Here is a 22050-nt window from a genome sequence, read left to right as displayed (position 1 = left end):
GGGCGCCGCCGCCGTCGTCTGACCGGCGCACAGGTCTATCACGTCTGCTTGCGCTTTATCAGGAGTTTCCTTTGGGCTCTAAAAGTTACTTATTCGTCTTGGTTTTCTGTTATACTTCAAACAAAGATGAATAAGTTACTTTTAGAGGCCATAGGAAGCTTCCGAAAGAGCGCAAGCACCACGTGATAAATAAAGACCAGTCACGTGATAAATACAGACCACTTTTCCGCGGTGCCCGCGGGCGCCAACTACAAATTCGTTTTGCGCCGTAAATAGAGCTCTAAAAAATTTTTTCTTCGTTGTAAAATCGTTTTATGGCGTCCTTTTTCCATCTAAGCCGTTTAAAAAAAATGTTTTTTTCCTTTGCATGTGTCCTTTAAAGGCCGGCCCGCAAGCAGAGAGAAGGAACTTGACCCCCACCTTCCTTCTCGCCACTGGGAAAGGAGGAAATCGCCTCTCGTTTCGTCCTTGCCATTTTCGATTTTTTGTTTTTGTTTTTTTGCCGGCTGCCTGATTTTTTTCGGGGCAAGTTTGGGGTGGGGAATATGAAAGCTTGAAGGATTTGAAAAGATTATCCAGAAGCCAGCCGGCACACCTGCGACAAGGGGCTGAACCAACCGAGGAGCTGTTTTGACTTTGGAGCGAGCTTGGCACTTGCTCTTCCCAACGAGTTGGATTGACTTTTTTCAGCATTGGCTTGGAGGACGATTCTCGCTGTTGTGAGAGCACAAATAACTTGTTCTGTTCAAAGAAGTAGTCATTGAAGTATCAATTTTAATATAAATATATAGTTTGGCATCTTTCGTTGTTTAGGCGAATTCATAACGACAACGAGAAGTACGAGCGGCGTTTTTCGGTATCTCAGGGATGGCGCTCCATAGGAACCGTGCGCATCTAATTCAAGCCCCGACCAGGGCGCCCCTAGCGGCAAACGGGTCCATCGCACCGGGGAGCTTCTGCCAGTCGCTGCGTTGGTTGTGCGTTGTAGTGGGTTAGCGTTGTAATTTCTGGGATGGCTATTCTGCACCAAGAAGGCCGCAACAATTGCTGCGCGGTCGGCTGCAACAGTACGTCGAAGATCGCACACGGCACGAAGTACTACATCGTCCCTTCGAAGCCGTACGGCCGTACGAGGCGGAGTACCGCGCGACCTGCAGGTGCGACTTGTGCGTCCATACAGGTTAGTGGCGTTTCTTACCTTTCTGTTCGCGCTTTGTTTAAGCTGCTGACGAACAATACAATTAACTTTTTCTATTCTAGCGACGATGGAACAGCATCGACACCGACGGCAAACTCTAAAGTATGCGGCAAATACTTCACCGGAATCGAGAAGCGGAGTGCGGTCGCCCCCCTAAGCCTACACCTGGATGTTTCCATCAGCCTACAGGAAGATAGTAGTGGGAATCGCGGAACGGCGCGAAAAGAATCGCCCAGTTATTGTCAAGCTGATTCAGAAATAAACGTACATAATTACCACGGTCCACTCAACGCCAACTACATTTTTTTGCAGGCACGCTTAATTTTGTTAGCGGAGTACGGCGCTCCGTGACATCCACTTGTCCGTCGGAACGGACCTCCTTCACGTCGTACACGCGGCCAGATTCACGAAGGAGTTTTCCCTTCTTCATATTGGTACCACGGAAGAAGCTTTCTAGATTCGTAACCGCCTTAAACCCCGTCGTAATCACCCCGGGAACACTATCCGCTGTGCTCGCTGTGCTGCTCATCGCCATTGCTTCCCCCGATGATTCTGCACCGGCTACCGAAGAAGTTTTCCGTATTCGTAATCGCCCTCTGTCCTCTGTGGTGTTCGTTGCTATTGCTTCCCGATGATTCTGCGCCGACGGTACCGGCTACCGAAGGAACTTTCCGAATTCGTAACTGCCTTAAATTACTTCGTAATCACGACGGGGACACTGTCTGCCGTGCTGTTCGTCGTCATTGCTCCCCGATGCTCCTGCGGCGGCTACCGGTAGGTCGCGGCGAACAATAGGCGACCGCCGCGACACGGCCGGCATGCTCGCTTCCTATAGATGACGGAGGATTCCATCCGTGGTGGATCTAGCACTTTTCGGTGTAGAGCGTTTTGCTGTAGAGAATTTGGGTGCGGACGTTTTGGTGCACAGACATTTCAGTGTACGGAATTTTTGCTGCAAAGACTTTTCGGTGTGGAACTTTTCGTTGCGCGGATATTTCGGTGCACGGACATTTTGATGCCTGGACATTCGACGCCATCGTTCTCTCGCCGGTATCTCTTTTCCAACGTACGCACTACACGCTTCACATCGTGTTTGCGCGTTGAGTCGACAGAGAAGGTCTCTTCTATAAGGTTTTGGCTTTATTATTGGTACTGCGTGTACGAAAGACCCCGAACAGCAAGGAGCTTGAGAAGTTGTTTGTGTACTCGGAACAATTTTGAATATCTTCAAATGCGCCTCGCGTAATTGTATATCTCCGATCGTTAATAATTTGTTAATAATAAATTGTTAATAACCTTACACGACGAAAAACAATGTAAGTTATCACTTGTAACTCAATAGGAAATAAAGTAGACTTGTGGCGGGTACAAAATAAGCGTAATAAAATCAAATATCGATTTGAATCAAGTAAACACGCCGCATTTGGTGAATGCTAAATCTATTTTATTTGGTATCAAATGTTTGCTCATTCTCGTACGAAAAAAAAAACAGTGGCTGTGTGGTCTGTGGTCAACGTCTCCTTCCGTGCCGTAATGATGTCGCCGGCTGTAAAAACCTGCCTTACAATCGTGTTTATAGAGGGTGATTTTTTTTAACAACCAGACATTTTTCTAAGATAGACGTCAAAGTTACGCAATTTCGGTTTGCGCCTTATCTGTAGTCATCAAAAACACCCAATTATTCATTCTTAGAGAGACGTAACGCACGTGAAGTAGTTCACGGCGTCCTAAAAAACAAATTTGGACACGAATCGTGTTACCGCAATCTTTTCGGCCGCCGCGCTCCTCGCCCCTTCTACAGTGGCGTTGTCACAGCATGGCGCATGATTTATCCTTTTGGCTTCATGGCGTTGAGCTGTGCCACGCGGAGGTGGTGACATCAAATCAGAACTATATTTTCGCGCCAATTTCAGGCGCCGTATATCAGGACGCCGTATATCAGTGTACGCGCGTTGGTATGGTGGCTTTCGATTATGGCCAACAACTTTCTAAATACACTATGCCGTTTTCTTTCCTAACTAAAAGGTTAATTATCGAATTTTAGGCAATCAGTCGGTTTTAGTTGAGTTCTTTCTTGAACCTAATTCTCGCTTGGCCGTATAGCTCACATCCATAAACGGCAACTGCGTTAATTTTCACTGAACAATTTAGTGGCTTTCGATTATGCGCAACAACGTACTAAATAAACTATGGCATTTTCTTTTATAATTAACAAGCTCATTATTAAATTTTAGGTAATCAGTAGATTTTTAGTTGTGTTCTTTCTTGAACCTAATCCTTGCCTGGCCGTATAGCTCACATCCACAAAGCGCAATTGCGTTAATTTTCACGTTTTTTCCCCCTAGTATCTAGTAGGTGAAAAAAGAAACAAAAAAAAAAGGTATATGAAACAGTGGGCAGTTCTTTTCTGATATAAATAAAGCGTGGGGCACGCGTTTTGCCCCCATGCATCTTTTTTTTTTTTCCGCCTATAAAAACAAATCCCGGGACATTCCAAATTGAGTTTATGATGGGGCGGGCGCTTTATCACTGGGTATTTTGTCATGTTTTAGAAGCTTTATTACTGGTCAGAAGAAAGCCACTCGAGCCGTATCGCGTTGCAAACAGCTAATTCGGGTGTTTCTCAAGGAGCTCTACAACTTTCCAATTGACATTTAGGTTCATAACACATTTAAAAAGTTGGGTAATTAGTCCTAAGCATTTAGTTTTTTAGGCATAATTAAAAATACTGCAACTCTCGCAAGATGTTTGCTAAAAACATAAAGTTGGTTTCATCGGCGTAAAGTGGCTGCGCTCTAATTTCGCGTAACAGAGATTTATAAACGTCTTTCATTTTTATGCTTCTGTTTTTAAAGATTCGTGAAAAGCATTCGCGACCTTATAACTGTCAAGCCGCGTCCGCGGACAGCGCGGCCTCCTCGGCAAGTTGTCCCGTCATCGAAGACGACAATGAATAAAAGGTAGGATCAAAACTAAATGCCTGAATAGAGTGAAAGTTTAAAATAATTCTAAGAGTGTTATTTGATTTTATTTGTACCATATTAAAGTTTCAACACTCGTCGCAGGCAGCATGAAAGGCAGCACTGCACTCTTGGCGCAAACGAGTGCCCAGTCAACGGTCCTACACTCAAACACGCATCACCACCCGACCTGTTTGAAAAATTAATAATTTCCAGTACTTTTGATGGAAAAGGCGAATGTTCTACTGAGCGTGATTTTTCGTGGACCGAAAATTCCTCTAGCCGAGATCGGTGGTTGACAGCTTCTGGAAGACGAGGAACGACGGTTTCATTATTTCCCGCGGAAGTACGGGTTTGACGTTGAATTCCACCTAAAATTGTATTTGCACAAATTATGGCACGATGCCGAACTTGCTTGATTACTTTTCTTTTAGAGTCAACATAACCAGGCACAATCTACAGATATTGCAGATATTATTTTAGTTGGCGCGAAAGACAAGTAGGGACATAAAGAACACAATACAGCTCTCCTTTCTACTGCATTTCTTTCTTTCTGTACTTGTGGGCAGTTAGCCCGCATGTCTATATTCAAAAATTGCTAAATCGTTTAAGCCTCCTTCTTTTTATAGTTTGTTTCATAGATTAATTAGGAATTGTGGAGAATCCCGGCTGGGTTCAGGTACAGATCTCGCACATGTTCAAGGACACATATCGGCATGATTTTCCGTTTGGTGATGACGTTGAGCTGGCCGCTGTTCAGCTTCTTTTCTAAGTAGGCCGGGCAACGCCAAGCGCCTAAATTAGCCAAGCAGCCCCAAAACTGGTAGTAGTACACCTTCCGGACTCCTGAGTTTTTTGGAGATGGTCGCTGGCCTTTGCCCACCCTGACAGAGCACCGAACAATTATGCAAGGGCTGCAGAGGCTATCTGGGCATTCCATTTCTCAATCTGCGAAGGAATGGGAACACAACAGAATGAAAACTTCGTAATACTTGCTGTCTTTTAATAAATGGCATAATATGCTATTATTCCTAGTTGCACTATTTTACGCGAAGAAAATTGTGATTTTGTGGTTCATTCTCCGTGTTTCCCGCTTTTTTTGCTGATACGCCAGGTATTTGTCTGCTGTCGACTTTTCAGTTGCATTTGTTGACAGAAACTAAAGCACGCTTGGCCGCGAAGAATTTTTTTTCAAAATCTGAAGATACATGAAATATACCATAAACCGTTTCACTTTTTATGGAAGTTTGTTTTTTACTCTTCTTATTTGCTTCAACGAGGCGGCCGTCACTCTAGAAAACACCTGTAGTACGAACCTATATATGCGCCAGGAATGGTCAGACTGTTTTCATTTCGATACATGACTATATATTGTCAAAATGCAACTAATTTTACATGCTTCGCCCTCTTACTGCAATACTTTTGACTTGTATTTATTTACTCGTGATTATTATTTTGAACAAAAAAAAAACACAAAATACTGATACAAACACTCTTCAGCGTGCCGTTGTTAGAACGACCAATTTTCAACTCCCTGGGTATAAAAATACCCACCTTTTTTTTCTTCTGCTGTGATGTTCATGTTCAGTTCACTCGAGATAAATATGCGGTATTGTAGCGTATGTGGCCGCATGCGGAAGTGTCTGAGCATGTTTTAAAGCTGCAAAAAGGAAAAGTAAGAAAAAAAAAAAGGAGAAAAGCGAGCCAGCCCGAACCCTTCCGAGCTGATATCGAGCCTGCTGAACTAATCCCCGGTGTTTGGGTTTGAAGCAGAGAACCTTGAAGGGTGACAGAGATTTTGTCGGGGGGCCGGTAAGCCCATTAGCACTCGTGCGAGAAGGCCGTAAAAAGCGAGGAGGAAAATGGAGGAGGAAAGGGGAGGAGGAAAAAAAGAAAAGAGGGGGAATCTTCTGCGACGCTGAAGAAAATTTTGAGTGCCCGCCTTTAAGTAGGGAGTTCCTCCCCCCCCCCCCCCCCCCCCCTTTCTGTTGTGCTGGCCGTAGAGCAGTCGGGACGACGTTAGGTTCAAAGCAAGTATAGTTCTAGGTGATACAGTTATCGTCACTATCTGTGAAGGTTCCTAGATGGGCATTACAAACGAGGCTTTAGCGACATCCTCCAGGTGCTCTTCGCTAATCGTTTAATTTGTTTTAAAATTCCTTTTCGTGTTGTTTTACTTACCAAGATATTGGTGTGTCCGACGTGATACTGCTCCTTTGAACAGGTATAAACTAAAAAATAAGCGCGAAACTTGGTTGTAGTACCCTTTAATGCGACCCGTTTGGTGTTCAACAATCGCGTCTGTAGTCACCTTTTGCAGTATTTTTGCAAGAACTTTCATTAATATCTTGTACTCCACATTGGCTAACGTAATCGGCCGGTAGTTTTGCTACATTTCCTATGTTTACAATAATTTTTCCGTTTTGGAATAAGGACTGTATGAGTGAACAAAAACGAGAGAAGAAGAGCCTAACATTTATGACATTCTTGATAGAAACGTATCAAGAACCCCACAAGGTCATTTATGAACAATCTGAAAAACGTGGGGCTTATTCCTTCGGGGTCTGGTGATTCCAGTCTGCGGTTCATTGATGGGTTCTACTATTTTTGCTATATTTATCGGTACTTCTAACCTGTCTCTGATGGCGCCGCTTATCTGTCGCAGGTGCGATGAGAAGTTCGTAGCACACCGTTCCTCATTTGGCACTTTATGACTTAACAATCCTTCATAAAATTCAGCAAAAACGTACACAATTATCTCAGGGTTTCTCGTCGCAATCATCTGATAGTCTATTTTGATCATTTCATTGGCACGCCCGTATTCCTTTCCTGTCACTAATGCACTCTTAGTTGGCGTCTCGCCGGAGAGAAATCTTTAAGCATGCGCTCGCTCTACTGCACCTTTATAGCGTTCAGTATCTATACCCTGTATTTTTGCCTTTATATTATTCACGTCATCAAAGATCAACCCCGCGGGTTTGCACTCCTCTTGAGTCAATATCTTAAAAGTAGATCGCAAACTGTTTTCTTCTTGGGCTTCTTTGTGCTTGAGGGCACCAGACCATTCGATTGCGTTCATTTTTATGCTACAGGGTGTCACAAACGAAAATTTACACGGTATTTTTTACCGAAAAAAAAAACTAGGCATCGCCGAACGCTCATTCTCCGCATAAAGTAGAGCTAATGGTCACAAACAGATGCCAAAGTTTCAGCCCGATCCGATAACTTAATCAAAAGTTATAAGTGATTTTGTGAAAATTTCAATGGGAAAATGGAGCGTTATTTTTGCCCGTTTTCGGTTTCTGGTGCCATAGAGCCCCATGTGTTTGAAAACTTCGTCGGCCGCCATTTTACCATTGAAATTTTCAGAAAATCACTTATAACTCTTGATGAAGTTGTCGGATCGGGCTGAAACTTTGGCATCTGGTTGTGACCTCTGGCGCTACCTTTGGGCGGAAAATGAGCGTTCGGCGATGCCTATTTTATTTTTGCGGTAAAAAAGACCTTGTAAATTTTCTCTTGTGACACCCTGTACTTTAAACGCTTCCCATGTATCGAAAATGTGACCACTTTTTTTTAAATATTTGATCAGCTTTCTAACAGTGTCGATGAAGATATCGTCCTCAATAAGCTTGGTGTTAATTTTCCAGATTTCCTAGTTAAATGGGGGACGCTCTTTCGTTTCAGCACCCAGCTCAAAAGTCACCAGACAATGGTCACTAAAATTGACGTGATGAACCTGGTAGGCATCACTCAGGAGGACGAGCTCTGCTGAGCCGTACGCCCTGTCTAGTCGCCCGTGACCGTGTCCTTGGAAATAAGGAAATAACTCCACGCCCTTTGCACCTGTCGTGCTGTGGGCTATATCTTCCAGGGCGTGGTTGTTTACTATCTCACTTCAAACAGAGGCACTACTCTCCTAGTGGCGCGTCTTTGTGACGCCCTATTTTCTGGATCACAAGTAGAGTTAGAATCAGCCAACACTAAAAGTTAGTCACACTTTAAGTAACACGCTATACTTTCAAAGAAAATACTCTGGTGTTCTTCCGAGTTCGGAGCTTATCGACAGATTGCTGGGCAGTTCAAATCCATCAAACGGAAGTCACAAAAAACAAGGCGCCCATCAACTTTAGAATGAATCTTTTCTAATACTGATTGAGTTATTAAAATGCACAGACGCCAACCGACATTCCAACCGCATGGCTGACACAAACATTGTAACGTGAATGAAACTGGCGAGCCATTCAGTCAATAAGCTCTTCACTTTCAATTTTAATCTCCTTCGCGGCAATAACATCTAAGTTATTTTCAATAAAAAGGCGCCTGAGTTGGTACTGCTTCCGTCTAGCTGAAAGCCCTCTCAAATTCAGGGTACCTATGCGCAGTCCAGGCGCATGCAATGTCCCATTCTTAGGAGTATTGAGCTTGGCCGCACTTACCGTTGCCAGGGCGATGTCCCAGGCTCGTTGAAAAGTCAGGTCTTTCTCGGTGAACAGTCGCTGTTGCAGGCGTCCATTCCGGACGCCACAGACAAGCCTGTCCCGAAGCATAACGTCTGTCGAGCTTTTTATTCCGTCAGCACTGCACAGTCCACCAGACGACGAACATGACCCCGGCTAAGGCAATGTTCGGAAAGGAAATTACCGACTCTTCTAGACCTTGTTGTGCCCACCAAACCTACACCACTGGCAACAGAGAAGTTACCTAGAAACTGCCAGCTGCTTTGGGACGAAATGTCATGATCCGACAGTTCCTGCAAAAACCTGAATGGATAAGAGGCACATTGGTCAGGAAATTCGATCCACGCACATGGCTGGTGCAGTGTGGAGAAGAGACAGTTCGCCGACACTTGAACCACATTCGGAAGTGTAACCACAAGCGAGAAAGTAACGACTCGAAGTCATCTGTTGAAAAACCTGTGCTGCGCAAATCGACCAGGATGAAACGTCCGCCTGCCAGATACAGGAACTCCTCATAGGGGGAAGAGGTGTCGTGTCCAATCGTGTGTACCAGCACCAGGAACGGAACGAGAAAAACGACGACGACACGAGCACGTGCGATTCCTGGGGCGATCGGGCGCCATCCACCTCGAACGCTTTCATGGGAAGTATTTATTGATATAAACGATGTAAACGTCCAAGCAAGCTGCATCCAGAGCCTTGAACCACAAGTAGGGGTAGCTGGTACGTCTTGTCTTTGTGGCTAACAGCCACCGTTGTTGTACCGGAGACTTACAGTGCCTGGCCGGACCAGGGGTGCCATGTTGCGCATTTTGGACTCCCAGGAGAGTAGACAGAAGGAAGTGACGTCAACGATACAGCAAACGCAGATTGGCTGTTAACAGAAGAAAACAAAATCAACATCCAATCTGCATTTGCTGCGTTTTTGACGTCACTTCCTTCTCCCTAGTCTCCTGGGAGTCCAAAAAGCCCAACATAGCACCACAGGTCGTGAGGTGAATGTCACCTTGTTTCAACTCCGGTGAGCTGCTTGGCCAGGTTGCCCGAAAAGTGTCAATGCTGATCATTGTACAAGCGGCACCTGAGTCCACTTCAAATGTCAATGGTTTGTTGTTCACGTGAACCATCACTGTTAACTTTGGAGAGATGGCCTCACTGGCTACTGAGTGTTGGTCATGCAGAGTTGACATTTGTTGCTAAGAATGGTTCACTGGTGGAGTCGCTCGTGCTGTGTCCACGTGGTTGCTACGTTGGAGTCCTTTCTTGGAAGTTTTCTTCTTTTGAATGCATGCTTTTTCGACGTGGCCTTGTTTGTGGCAGTAGTGGCACGTGGCTGTCTCAAACCTGCATGTTTTTGGGCTGTGATGTTCATCACAGCGCCAACAGCGTTGTTCCACTTTTGTTGCCTTGTAAGATGTCTTTCCCGAGACTGCACTGTTGGACGCTTTTTTAATTTCCGGTGGGTTGGACATTCCTTTGATTAATTCCTGCTGCTTGACCGCACTTTCCGTTGCCAGGGTGATATCCCATCCTCGTTGCCAATGTTTACTAGTTGAAATAATGACTGTACATGCTCATTTACATCGTTTACATCAAGAAATACTTCTCATGAAAGCTTTCGAGGTGAATGGCGCCCGATCGCCCCAGGAATCGCACGTGCCCGTGTCGTCGTCGTTTTTCACGTTCCGTTCATGGGGCTGGTACACACGAGCGGACACGACACAAACTTACGCAGACGATCTAGCAGTCGCTATTTTGGTAAGTCAGGTAAGTCCTGATTTTACTGAGACAGCCGTCCGTCATGGGTCCCGGACGGCCAACGGCTCGGCGTCGAGTATCGGCCTTTTTTTTTTTTTTTTTTGCCGACGAGAGTCCTCTGATGTTCCAGACGACGAAGTGCCAGGGGCGCTATGTTGCGCTTTTTGCACTCCCAGGAGACTTGGAAGAGGGAAGTGACGTCAACGACACAGCAAACGCAGATTGGGTGTTGATTTCGTTTTCTTCTGTCAACATCCAATCTGCATTTGCTGTGTCGTTGACGTCACTTCCCTCTCCCTAGTCTCCTGGGAGTGCAAAAAGCGCAACATAGCCCCCCAGTTCACCCGTGACTGCTTCTATGTCTTCCATTCACCGTTTCGTATTGGTCATGTCGGCGTCCTTGTCCTCCTTGAAATTCAGATTTGGCGTCGGAGCGTTGGCCTTTTCCCGAATATTCCGCTCCGTCGCCCGTGCGGCTGTCGCGAGTGATGCGTCGTCTTTCAGTGCAGGGTCGCAGTTCCTCGCAGTTTCTGGCGTCCTCGCATCCACTGAATCTGCTGCTGATGACCCCTTGGTGGTCGTAGCTTCCGTCGGAGGCCATTTTTTTGGTCCCCTCTTGCTCACTGCGTTCTTCGACGAGCTCTGTAGCCACCGGTAAATGACTTCACGGGCGTCGATGCTGTCAATGACCGGACATGTGCTGAAGGCGCCGCAGCACCCTCCGCCTGTTCCTCGTCCATAACATGTTCACTTCTTTTGTCTTCAGCTCTCCGAGCACCCGCGGCACGTGCGTAGGATCGGACACAATCCTGTCGCTCGTGACCGTAGCTACGGAACACACTGCAGCAAGGTGCCTTGCAGTCACGTCTAATATGTCCGGATCTCTAGCACCGTAGGCATTGCGGCGCACGTCCCAGGACAACCACGAGCGATGCACCACCCGAGACCCGCATCTGGTGCGGCAGGCGCTCCAGCGAAGTCGCTTGCTTCAACGTTAGGCGTGCCACGCAGGTTGTTGTGTCGATGCCTTTAAACCTTTCAATGTGTCACTTTTCACGGTTTACTCTCTAACCGCGCCATACTCTCCCAGCGTCTTCTTGAGGGTGTTGTTGAATATGGGGGGGGGGGGGGGGGGGGGGGGGGGGGTCAAGTGGAACCCAGTGCAACTTGATGTGTACCTCCCGCCGATCAGGATCGAGTGGCACACACCAAGCACCCTTCACCAGGAACTTGTCAGGCATCAACGGCTGGCCCTTGGCCGCAGTTGACTTCAAACAAACGGTCCACACGTGTCCCATTTGAAACACCCCCCTTCCAGCCCCTCCCTTCAGGACGCCGAGTTGCCGCAGCGGCTCCTTAAAATCCTCAATGCGGTACGGCCTTGTTCCAATATCGGCATGCAAAAAGTCCGTGCACTTCAACGGGTCACTGGCTGGCAGTGTCGGCAGCAAAAAAACGGTATTCAGAGGGCACATCTACAACGCTATCGCCCCCGAAATTCGGATCCAGAAATGCGATACCATCTCCGGATCTCGGAGCGCACTCGCGTCTCCTAGCATGCGAAGCGAATGAGAAGGCGATGCGAACGGGGCCCGATTACGCTATCGCGTTCCATTGTTAAAGGCAAAGCTGAAGCGTCCTCCAAGTTTTACACTCTGCCGGGATATCTGCTCTCAGTGCATCTACCTGGCGTCTACCTGCACATGGTACGCAACGATGGCGCCAAGGTAGCTCAAACAGTCTGCTAAGTTAGTTTTATGTTCCATCAGTTTTATACGAGCTTAGTTTTCCAAGTTTTATTTATTAACAACAATATGCATTTCTGAGTTTTAGCGTTTTATTGTTTCAAATATGTATTCAAAACAAAACTATGGAACATACTTATACGTCGAGGAAAGCGGTAACTCTGATAGCTCTACTCAGTAGAGATTTGTATTTGCCGTAGAGCGTTTCTTGAAGTATCTCCTTGACCTTGTCTTCGATGTGGTTCTTAAACTGCCTCTGCCGCTCGGTGTTCAGACTGAGGCCCTTGTTGTAGGTCGTGTTGAAGCGGATCTGCAACAGCTCCAAAGACCGGAGCTGGCTCTCTCGTTCGCCAAAGCCGGTCGCCTCGAACCGAGTGACGGAATCAACGACGACAACGTGGACCCAGATTTCATTCAGAGATGACCACAAATCTTCTCCTCTTGTCTGAAAGATTTAAAAAAAAAGGGGGGGGGGGGGGGGGGGATTGAGCAGAGACGAATTGTCGAACTCATTTCACATGCTAGAATTACTATCCAAGAGTAAAATAGTAGATTGCTGGATTAGATCACAGTCAAAGAGATCCAGATCGACCATGCATAGCACCTGTCCGCGTGGTTCTTTTTGATAATTGTCCCGCCCATTTCCGCTACTTTTATCATGTTAAAAAACAGCGCGATTTCTGTTGTTCTGGAGGTAAAATCGCGACTCCTCTAACATAGCGGCTCTGTAATAAAGTTACACTAAACTCAAAGTCTGCGAATACGTCGGTGTATACAATGCAATTTGGGTGGCAAACCTTGCGGCGATTCGTCGCGTGAAACGAAGAAGCATAAAGGAAGCCTCCGAATCGTTGCAGAAAAGTTTTCCTTTGCTGTAGGGAATTAGGAAAATCTGGGTTCATTGATTGTTTTCTTTCTTCTAGTAACACCAGCATATTACTTTATACGTTTAGTGTGCGGCTATATTACTTTTTTTTTATATTGTGCGTAACCAAACTTTTCACTGCTGGTGTGGGGGAGGGACACATGTCAACAAACATCCGGGTTTTCTTTCGTTTTTTTATGCCTCACTTCTCCAAACGAGATAAATAATAAAAACAAATTTCAGCTCGAATTTTTTCTAGATGCCTCACAGACATCGGACCAAGACATCTAATGATGCCGTCTAGTACAAATGGCGAGTTTTTTAGGGCTGTGTCGAACGGACATGTGCGAAAACCTCCCCAGTTCTACCACATAAAAATGTACACCAATGGGGAACCGTGAAGCTTCCCTACAGTCACTGATAGCGAAAATAAAAGCCACGGCATGTCGTGCTTTTCTCACGCTTCTTACTTCGTGAATCGTTCTTCGTGCGTTCATCTTAGAGAGTATGAGGGAACCGCTTTTGCACATCTGATACGGGCCCTCTGGTACGAAATGCGTATATGCCACCGCAGAAGATTCGCGCACGCGCAGTTCGTAGCTTACGGCCCACCGTACCCTATCGGATGTGCAAAAATAGTTCCCTAAAACTTCCTATTGCAAAATGCTGCCAACTCATTGCCTACAAAACGCAAAAAAAAATGTTCAAGATTCGCCACGCCCTGTTTATTAAGCTGTTAGAAAATATATGGCGAGCAAGTGTTCCGAAAGACGTCTTTGGAGCGTCGGAATGGAAGGAGGAGCACGCCAATCAGAGGGCAGCAGAGTGAAGGCACTGGCAACGCGCGATAACTAGGCAGCCAAGCTCGAACCATCATTGGTTGAGGTCGTGGGGAAAAAAAAAGCACGTGACTGTGTGCGTGTGTAAGGGAGGGGGGGGGGGGGTGAACAAACGCACTAAGCGCACGAAGGAGCAGACGAGCATGTACGCAGTAGTTGCTTACGAATGCGAGGAACGTGGCGTTGATGCCATCGAGGTCCAGGGTGCACGAGACAGTTGGGACGACGTCCTTGTACGCCGGCGCTAGGCAGTCTCCCATTCGCGTTGCTGCAGTGTCAAAACCTTGAATCGCTCCCTCCGTGAAGTTAGCGTAGAGGTCGCGGTTCGTGCAGGCGTTTTTGGCAACCTGCGTCCGTGCATAAAGAAGAATAAAAACTTCGTCAGTCGTCGCGAGGAGGTTCGATCTTGTCAATATTTACAACCACTGGCCGCTCAAAAAAACGCAGAGGCTGGCTTAATATATTCACGCATGTTGCTTCGTGACTCATTCTTTGGCGTCCTTATTGATTAATGCCTGAATAGTATTGGCTTCATATTGACAATAAAGTGCGCGGAATTCGCTACGCCCTGTATTTCTTTGTCGATGACACCAGGTTAATCTTTTTCCTGCACCTTCATTTGAAGAGATTCGTGAGTAGGTGGCAGGCTTTTGGTTATCTGAGCTAGAGTTCCTATATAGGCTCCCTACGGGAGCCAGAGTTGCGCGTACATCTCCGTAGCGCCGGCTTTCCTGCATGGCATGTTAATCCCGCTCGTCACGTGACTGAATTCGGCGAATAGCGGCGCCGCGCGTTCGAGGCGCGCGGCGCGCTCAAAAGCAGGGGAACCGGGGCGCGTGCAACGTCTACTTTCCTGCACGGCACTTCATCCGGCTCCTCACGTGACCGGATCTCGCTGAATAGCGGCGCGGCGGCACGTGGAAAACAGACGCGCAACTCTGCAGCTCCCGTAGGGAGCTTATACAGGAATTTTAATCCGAGCGCCCTGGAAAAAAATAAGCATATGTACTTTCCCGCAGAGGAAGCCAATCACCAATCAAAATATTAATCAATTACCCATCACTGCAATGGAGTGGAGCGTATTTAACTAAAGGCTTGTCCAGAAGTACCGTCTGGTAGGAAAAAACAATCGCGTGCAGCCACAACTCGCATGACTCGCTTGCTAATTGTTCCTGCCCACCCATCTGTTTTTCGATCCAAACCACGCTTTACTGAAAAAGAATATTTACCGGAACTTTATTTTCAGTAAAATATTTTGTTGCTGCATTATGGGACTCTTTTCACCTCGGGTAAAGCCGGAATTTACTGGAAGTCACCGGCTTTCTTACCGGAATTTCATTTCCAGTAAAAAATATATTTTACTGGATTATGGGATTCTTTTTATTTCCGGTAAAGCCGGAACTCGGCGGAAGTCACCGGATTCGCCTGGATTCCATAGAAAATTTTGGAAGTCACCGTATTTGCCGCAATTCACCGGAACGTACCGTATTTTTTATTTTTTTTTTTGGACGTCAACGGAAGGCATTTAGAAGAAGCCTGTGAACCGTGGGTGGTGTATGTTTACTGCAGATGCTTTACGATTCGGTAACAATTAGAACGGTTAATTCATATAGACCTGAAAGTTTCATGTCTTTGTTTCACAAGGTCGATAGCAGTGAAACATTTTCCGCAATTGTAGACAAAAGCAATCAGACCAAATAAGAACAACCGAGTTTTTTTGCTGCAAAAAAAATATCGAGGTGCTTGCAATGCCGCTGGGTAAATTCCTAAATGCACGGTAGTTCAACTAAGAAAACCGAGCAGGTTTTATTAGTTGAACTACCGTACATCTGTGTGTGTCTACACGGACACACACACACTGTCATTACGTTTAGCGAAAACCACGAACGCGCCACCAACATTCGCCGCCGTTGAGAGATCACGGGCACATTCTAGGTGTCGACCCTGATGCCGTCGCCGCGGGCGCACCACGCGGACACATAGACACTGTCAGTAGCACGCTTAGCGAAAACCACGAACGCGCGGAACGAGAATCTGCCGCCGTTGAGAAATCTTGGGCACAGTCACGGTGTCGTTCCTGATGCCGCCACAGAGGTGGCTCCGGCGTCGTCTTCACTCGCTGGATGCTTCTGAAGCCGGATGGAAAGAGCGGCGTAAAAAAACAGGTCACTGAGAAATATTTTATTTTTATGCGCACACCCAGCTGCTCTAGAAGATACAGGTCGCACACATGGAACGGGAAGCCGACAGTGATCGTCCGTTCGTGGCCGTTGCTGGTTGACGGACAAAGAACCCGGCTTTCTTCAAAACAGACAGCAAAAAAAACCCCAAAAAACCTAACATTTTCCCCACGAATATAATGTGTGAAAGAGAGGATGCGTGGGGACTTGTCCGGCTTTTCCTTCCCCTCTTGTCGGCTTTTAATGAAGTTCGGTAAAAGGGGAAACGAATCTCTCGTTTCAGGTAAAATTTCCACCAAAGCCGGGTCGTCTGGTAAACGAAAGTGGCTGCGGGTAAAGTACCATCGAAATCTGGTAACTGAGAATAGCATCCGGCAAATCTTTCAGCAAATACTGGTAAACAACGCTGGTTTCGCGTGAAAACGAATGAAACTTGAACAGTTTTCACCGAATGTCACTGGAAGTTTTTGCCGGATTTTTCAATAGGGCGTTGTTTTATTGTTGTTTCATTTTTTACTTCATTATCTGGATCACGGTCGCTCAATTCTGTTTTCCACTACGCTGGGGACGGCCTGCTGAGTCTCTTTTGGTCGGAGGAAACGAACGTTCCAAAAACGGCGGCAGTAAGTGAAATGGCGCCTGGTGGCACTGACTAGCGACCACGGTAATGGCCACTGCTCAGACGGTGATCCAACGCCGTAGTATTGCGTGCCCGCTGTGCCGCGTCTCCAGCGACGAACTCAGGAAGCTCAACTAAATCACTGTCTCTGTGCACCTCCTGGTGAAGCTGTCTCTATGCAGCTTCTGCTGAAGCTGCAGGCCGTAGCAAAGCGGCAGTCGTCAAGCGATTGTGGCTGGATTCACCGTTAAGCAATTGACTCACGATCCGCTGTAGCTATAACGTAATAAATAATCTAATGTTAGTGTTTGCTTACCACAGAATTGAAATCTGGGATTCGGACAACTGGGAAAAGTGTGGGTGAATCAGAGGAAAGTCCCTTCGGGACAAAATTGAAAGAAGACAGTTGCACCTGTGGCGGAGTGGTACCGCGTCAGACTACCGAACGAGAGGTCGCTGGTTCAATTCCAGCCGAGGGACGAGAGGAAAAAGTCCCTTCGGGAAAAAATTGAAAGAAGACAGTTGCACCTGTGGCGGAGTGGTACCGCGTCACACTACCGAACGAGAGGTCGCTGGTTCAATTCCAGCCGAGGGACGAGAGGAAAAAGTCCCTGCGGAAAAAAATTGAAAGAAGACAGTTGCACCTGTGGCGGAGTGGTACCGCGTCAGACTACCGAACGAGAGGTCGCTGGTTCAATTCCAGCCGAGGGACGAGAGGAAAAAGTCCCTTCGGGAAAAAATTGAAAGAAGACAGTTGCACCTGTGGCGGAGTGGTACCGCGTCAGACTACCGAACGAGAGGTCGCTGGTTCAATTCCAGCCGAGGGACGAGAGGAAAAAGTCCCTTCGGGAAAAAATTGAAAGAAGACAGTTGCACCTGTGGCGGAGTGGTACCGCGTCAGACTACCGAACGAGAGGTCGCTGGTTCAATTCCAGCCGAGGGACGAGAGGAAAAAGTCCCTTCGGGAAAAAATTGAAAGAAGACAGTTGCACCTGTGGCGGAGTGGTACCGCGTCAGACTACCGAACGAGAGGTCGCTGGTTCAATTCCAGCCGAGGGACGAGAGGAAAAAGTCCCTTCGGGAAAAAATTGAAAGAAGACAGTTGCACCTGTGGCGGAGTGGTACCGCGTCAGACTACCGAACGAGAGGTCGCTGGTTCAATTCCAGCCGAGGGACGAGAGGAAAAAGTCCCTGCGGAAAAAAATTGAAAGAAGACAGTTGCACCTGTGGCGGAGTGGTACCGCGTCAGACTACCGAACGAGAGGTCGCTGGTTCAATTTTGTCTTCTTTCAATTTTGTCCCTTCGGGACAAAATTGAAAGAAGACAGTTGCACCTGTGGCGGAGTGGTACCGCGTCAAGGGATGTCCAGACAGGACACTACAAAACCCGCGACTCCGCCAAATCGTGCCGCGCTCTGCCGCGATCCGCTCCCGGCCGTCGGAGGAAAATTTCCTCCGACGAGTAGAAAAAACGGCGCCGTGTTGTTTGCAGACCGGTGTCGTCGTTGCATTTCCTTTTTCTTTCTTTACTTTCCTCAGGTAAGTTCGCTCTTTGCAAATTTTACAAAAAAAATTCACCATCTGTGGGCAACGCTGCACAAAGTCGTAGCGCGATAGGTTAAGAAACCGAATTTTCCGGTTGATTTAAAGAGCCTGCCGTCTCCCTCACACCCTGTACAGCAAAAACATTCTGCTTGCTTCGGAAACACAATATTTCGTAATCCTATGTAATACAACTGAAATCGCTTACCAACTCGGAAAGAGAACCTTTCGTTAAAATGGTTGCACCACCACCACGTTTCACAGCAGTGGCGGATCCAAGGGGGGGGCGGTGGGGGCGATCGCCCCCCCCCCCTTACGCCTCGCCAGGCAACACTCCCCCCCCCCCCCCCCCCCCCCCCCGGGGTTATTCGTCAGCTCGAAGAAAAAACGTAAGCAATCGACGCGAGAAACAAAAGATTAAAACAGCGGTGGGTGGACGCGCCTGCTGGGCGCCTCCAAAGTGGGGTTTATCTCCGTCAAGGTCAGGGTACGTCTTCCCGACATGGACGGCGCCAGGACTTTCAAAGTGGGGAGACAGTGGGGAGGAGGCGCACCAAATATCAGGGTCCTCGACTGCAGGCACACTTCCAAACAAGGCCAGCACGTCGCGCACGGGGGGAAAATACCTTCAACATATCTAGTCCCCTTTCTCTCTCTCTCTCTCTGTCTCCCTCTCTCTCTTTGGGGGTTGTTTGCGAAAAATTTGTGCCCTGAAAGCTCCCAAACGCAGACGTCAAGCAGCCTTCCTCAAGGGTAGTGGATTATCCTTCCTCTCTAGCGGCCGCCTTTTCAGCACTTTTCGTTTGATGGTTTCTTCGTGGCTCTGGGCTTGTCTTTTGGCATGTCTTTTTTGGCTTGCTTTGAGATGCTGTCGCCCACGGGCTCAATAAAGGTATCTTATTGGCACGGTGTGCTCATTGCCAAGGGAAGTGCGGAGGGGACGTACCGGGAGGAGACGTTCCAGGGGGGGGGGGGGGGGGGATGCAGCTTGTACAACCAGGACACCAATTGCTTTTCTTCTCAACTGAGAGAGGAAGCAAATGCTCTGAGTACAGTGTAGTCAGGGTCTGAGCTTCTCCTGAAGACGCTCCGGACTTCCCCACGACCTTGGCTTAAACATAAGCCCGCTTTCGCCCTCGCCTCCATCCCTCACTGAGGATCAGCGCCGCAGCGCGGAATACAGAAAGAAGCCGACGAGCGCCAGAAGGGGGAGATGTTTCCTCTAATCGGCTTCATACTGCCTGCGGTACGACTTCTCGTGGCGGGAAGCTAATAAAAAAAGATAAACGGTACGAGCACTCCAAAGGCTGGAGGCTGCTTACACGGGGTCTTCAAGCCGACGCCGTAAACATTTATTTGTATACAATGCCGTTTCAACTTAGGGTGGCGAAACATGTTTTAGGAAAGGCGCCCGCTACCCCTTGTCTCCCCTTGGCGCCGTCTTTTCCAGTTAAACGCGGCTTCTGTGGATTGACGGCAGAGCTTTCGCGCGGCTTTGCAAGAGCGAATATGTGTGTGTCGAACGGATTCGGGGTAAACGAGGCCCTTTCAAAGATGCGGCTATACATAAATTAAATAGACAGTGCCTGTGCCCGTTCGAGTGAACACCGACTCCGAAACGTCCATGCTCCAGTCGTGATCGGCCTTTAGCCCAGTTGAGATTCGCCGACCTTACAACCGCTCTGCCCTATCATATCTCAGCACCTGTCCTCTCGACCCTGACGAATGAGCTAACTACCCAGAAACAAGTAAGTGTTCCTTTGATACAGAAAATATCCAGACGAAGCGCAATTGAATATAATTTGGAAGGATCCATTGCTGGTTTAAGGTCTTGTCTAAGTTCAAAAGTTATAGTTGCCGAACTACAACATGCTTTCAAAAATATTCAACAATTATTCGCTTTCTTTCTCTCGAGTTGCATCCAGAACACGTGAAAACACGAGTTTGGGTTGGCAATGCCGCGTGTGCTGAGCTCTAGACATTCCAAATATACGGCGAACAACCGACGAACTTGCATGGCAGTGTTCGTTTCGCTCGCTGCGTCAATCGTGTTTTGACGCCGCGAGCAGCGTCGAAGCCGCCGGGCCATTTTTGTCGCTTGTTTGCAACGTACTCGCTCCTGTGATTTAAGCCGCTCTTCCCGTTGCCGCAGCAGTTGAGCACTAGCTCCAACCAGAATGTCTGCCAAGGCAATGTCTTTAAGCTGCCCTAAATCGACTGCTCACGTAGTGTCGGTCTGAAACCCAAGTTTCAGAAAGGATAGTGTCACCACAATTTTCGAGATACTTACCTCTAGCGTGGTCACCCGAAAGGTTTTAATTCAAAGAGTTCATCCCCGACAGGTAAACCGATACAAAAGCTCTCAAGATATATATTATGTTATCAGAGTTTAGTAAAAACGATAACTCCACAAAAAATATAAACACTCCCCCCCTCCCACCCCCCCCCCCCCCCCCCCGCCGTTCTACACCGAGGAACCGCCCCCCCTAATATGGAGGTCTGGATCCGCCCCTGTTTCACAGTACTATTATTATAGAACGAGCGGTACATTGGCAATCTTAATACATCACTGTCATTCTGTAAGCACTATTGTTTCAAAAGAAAAACCCAATTGATCAAAAAGCAACTTAAGCTTTGTTTCTCGCTGACTGAACATTTAAATGAAAACATGTCATGCACGAAATATAATCTTCACCAAGATAACGTTTCAAATTTTGCGAGAGTACAACGTCTTCACTGACCAGGAAAAATGAAATTAAAAGGACAAATCACGATTATGACCATGATCATTCTAAGAAAGACCACACAAGTTATTGTCAGTAGAGATAGGAATAGCGCTCGTTCTCTCCTCTTTCCGAACAAACATGTTTCCACTCCCGTGCCAGGCAAACTTGAATCCGTTATTTTTGGCCCATTGTTTTGTAACTGTAATATCAGGTAATGCATCCAGTCTCTGATGCAAGGTGCTAAGGGAGAGAAAAGGAAAGTGTAAGTGCGACTCAATAATGGTTGTTTTGCCAGAATGATTTAATATTGGTTATGTTAAACCGGCAGGGCGGCAGTAAACTGATTTAAAATTCGAATCGCCGTAATAGATTGTAAAAAAAAAAAAAAACACAACCGAGCTATTTTACGTCTTTGTTCAAGAGAAGAGAGATTATTACTAGTTTTGAAGGCCGAGACTTCAGCTTCCGGTAGGCAGCTGTTGCATATAGATCTTGGCGCTTTGTTTTGGACAGCTTCCAGTCTCTGTAGAAGGTAATTTTGGTGGGGGTTCCAAATGGTGCATGTGTTTGGGAAGGACTATCGTCTTGTTTGCGAGTAGTTTTGCTTCAGGTGGCGATTATTCATTATATCAACTTGCGGCTAATGCAGGGGTCAAAATGACCTCGATTCTACAAAGGAAACACTCTTCATTTCCTTTTGCTCTTGATTCTTTAGAATTCCCCTTGATGAAACGTTACAAAGCAGAATTATAAAAGCAGCCAGGAAGAAATGCATATATGTTGTTGCTGTAACTGCTAGACAAAGAAGCATTCTTAATGGTATTTCATGATGACCCCCCGAACCACGGCTTGGACTACAGATGTTCTGCCTGAGTGAGCCCTACCCTACTTGACGACTTTCACACGCATTGTTTTCTGTACCTGGCCCAGTTGTCGCTGTCATCAACTACCAAAACCAAGAAGCGCAGCGTCACTCTGCCAGCACTAAAGTCCATTGTATAGTTAAATTTACACTTTTAAATTAAGGAAGCTCTCTAAAAGCATTCACGCGCCATGAATATGGCACAACAGCGGACCTCCCCTCCCTCGGAGAGGCCAGGGTAGAAGCATAAGGATCTGAAGTCGTTTTCCCTATGAATCAAAAGAGAGCAGGAAAGG

The 22050-nt window shown here is 47.1% G+C and overlaps 1 protein-coding gene across 1 annotated transcript; it reads right to left on the bottom strand.

The window, feature by feature from the left end:
- Positions 1–12257: 12257 nt before the first annotated feature.
- LOC115310391 lies at positions 12258–18313 on the bottom strand. Its single transcript, XM_040215964.1, has 4 exons — positions 18296–18313; positions 16941–17036; positions 13990–14172; positions 12258–12566 (listed from the first exon to the last, which is right to left on the bottom strand). Exons 1-4 carry the CDS (start codon positions 18311–18313, stop codon positions 12258–12260), a joined length of 606 nt encoding a protein of 201 aa, XP_040071898.1.
- Positions 18314–22050: the final 3737 nt, after the last annotated feature.

Source organism: Ixodes scapularis, unplaced genomic scaffold, assembly GCF_016920785.2.
Source record: "Ixodes scapularis isolate PalLabHiFi unplaced genomic scaffold, ASM1692078v2 PGA_scaffold8__174_contigs__length_109621045, whole genome shotgun sequence".
NCBI lineage: Eukaryota > Metazoa > Arthropoda > Arachnida > Ixodida > Ixodidae > Ixodes > Ixodes scapularis.
This window is presented reverse-complemented; position numbering and strand designations above follow the sequence as displayed.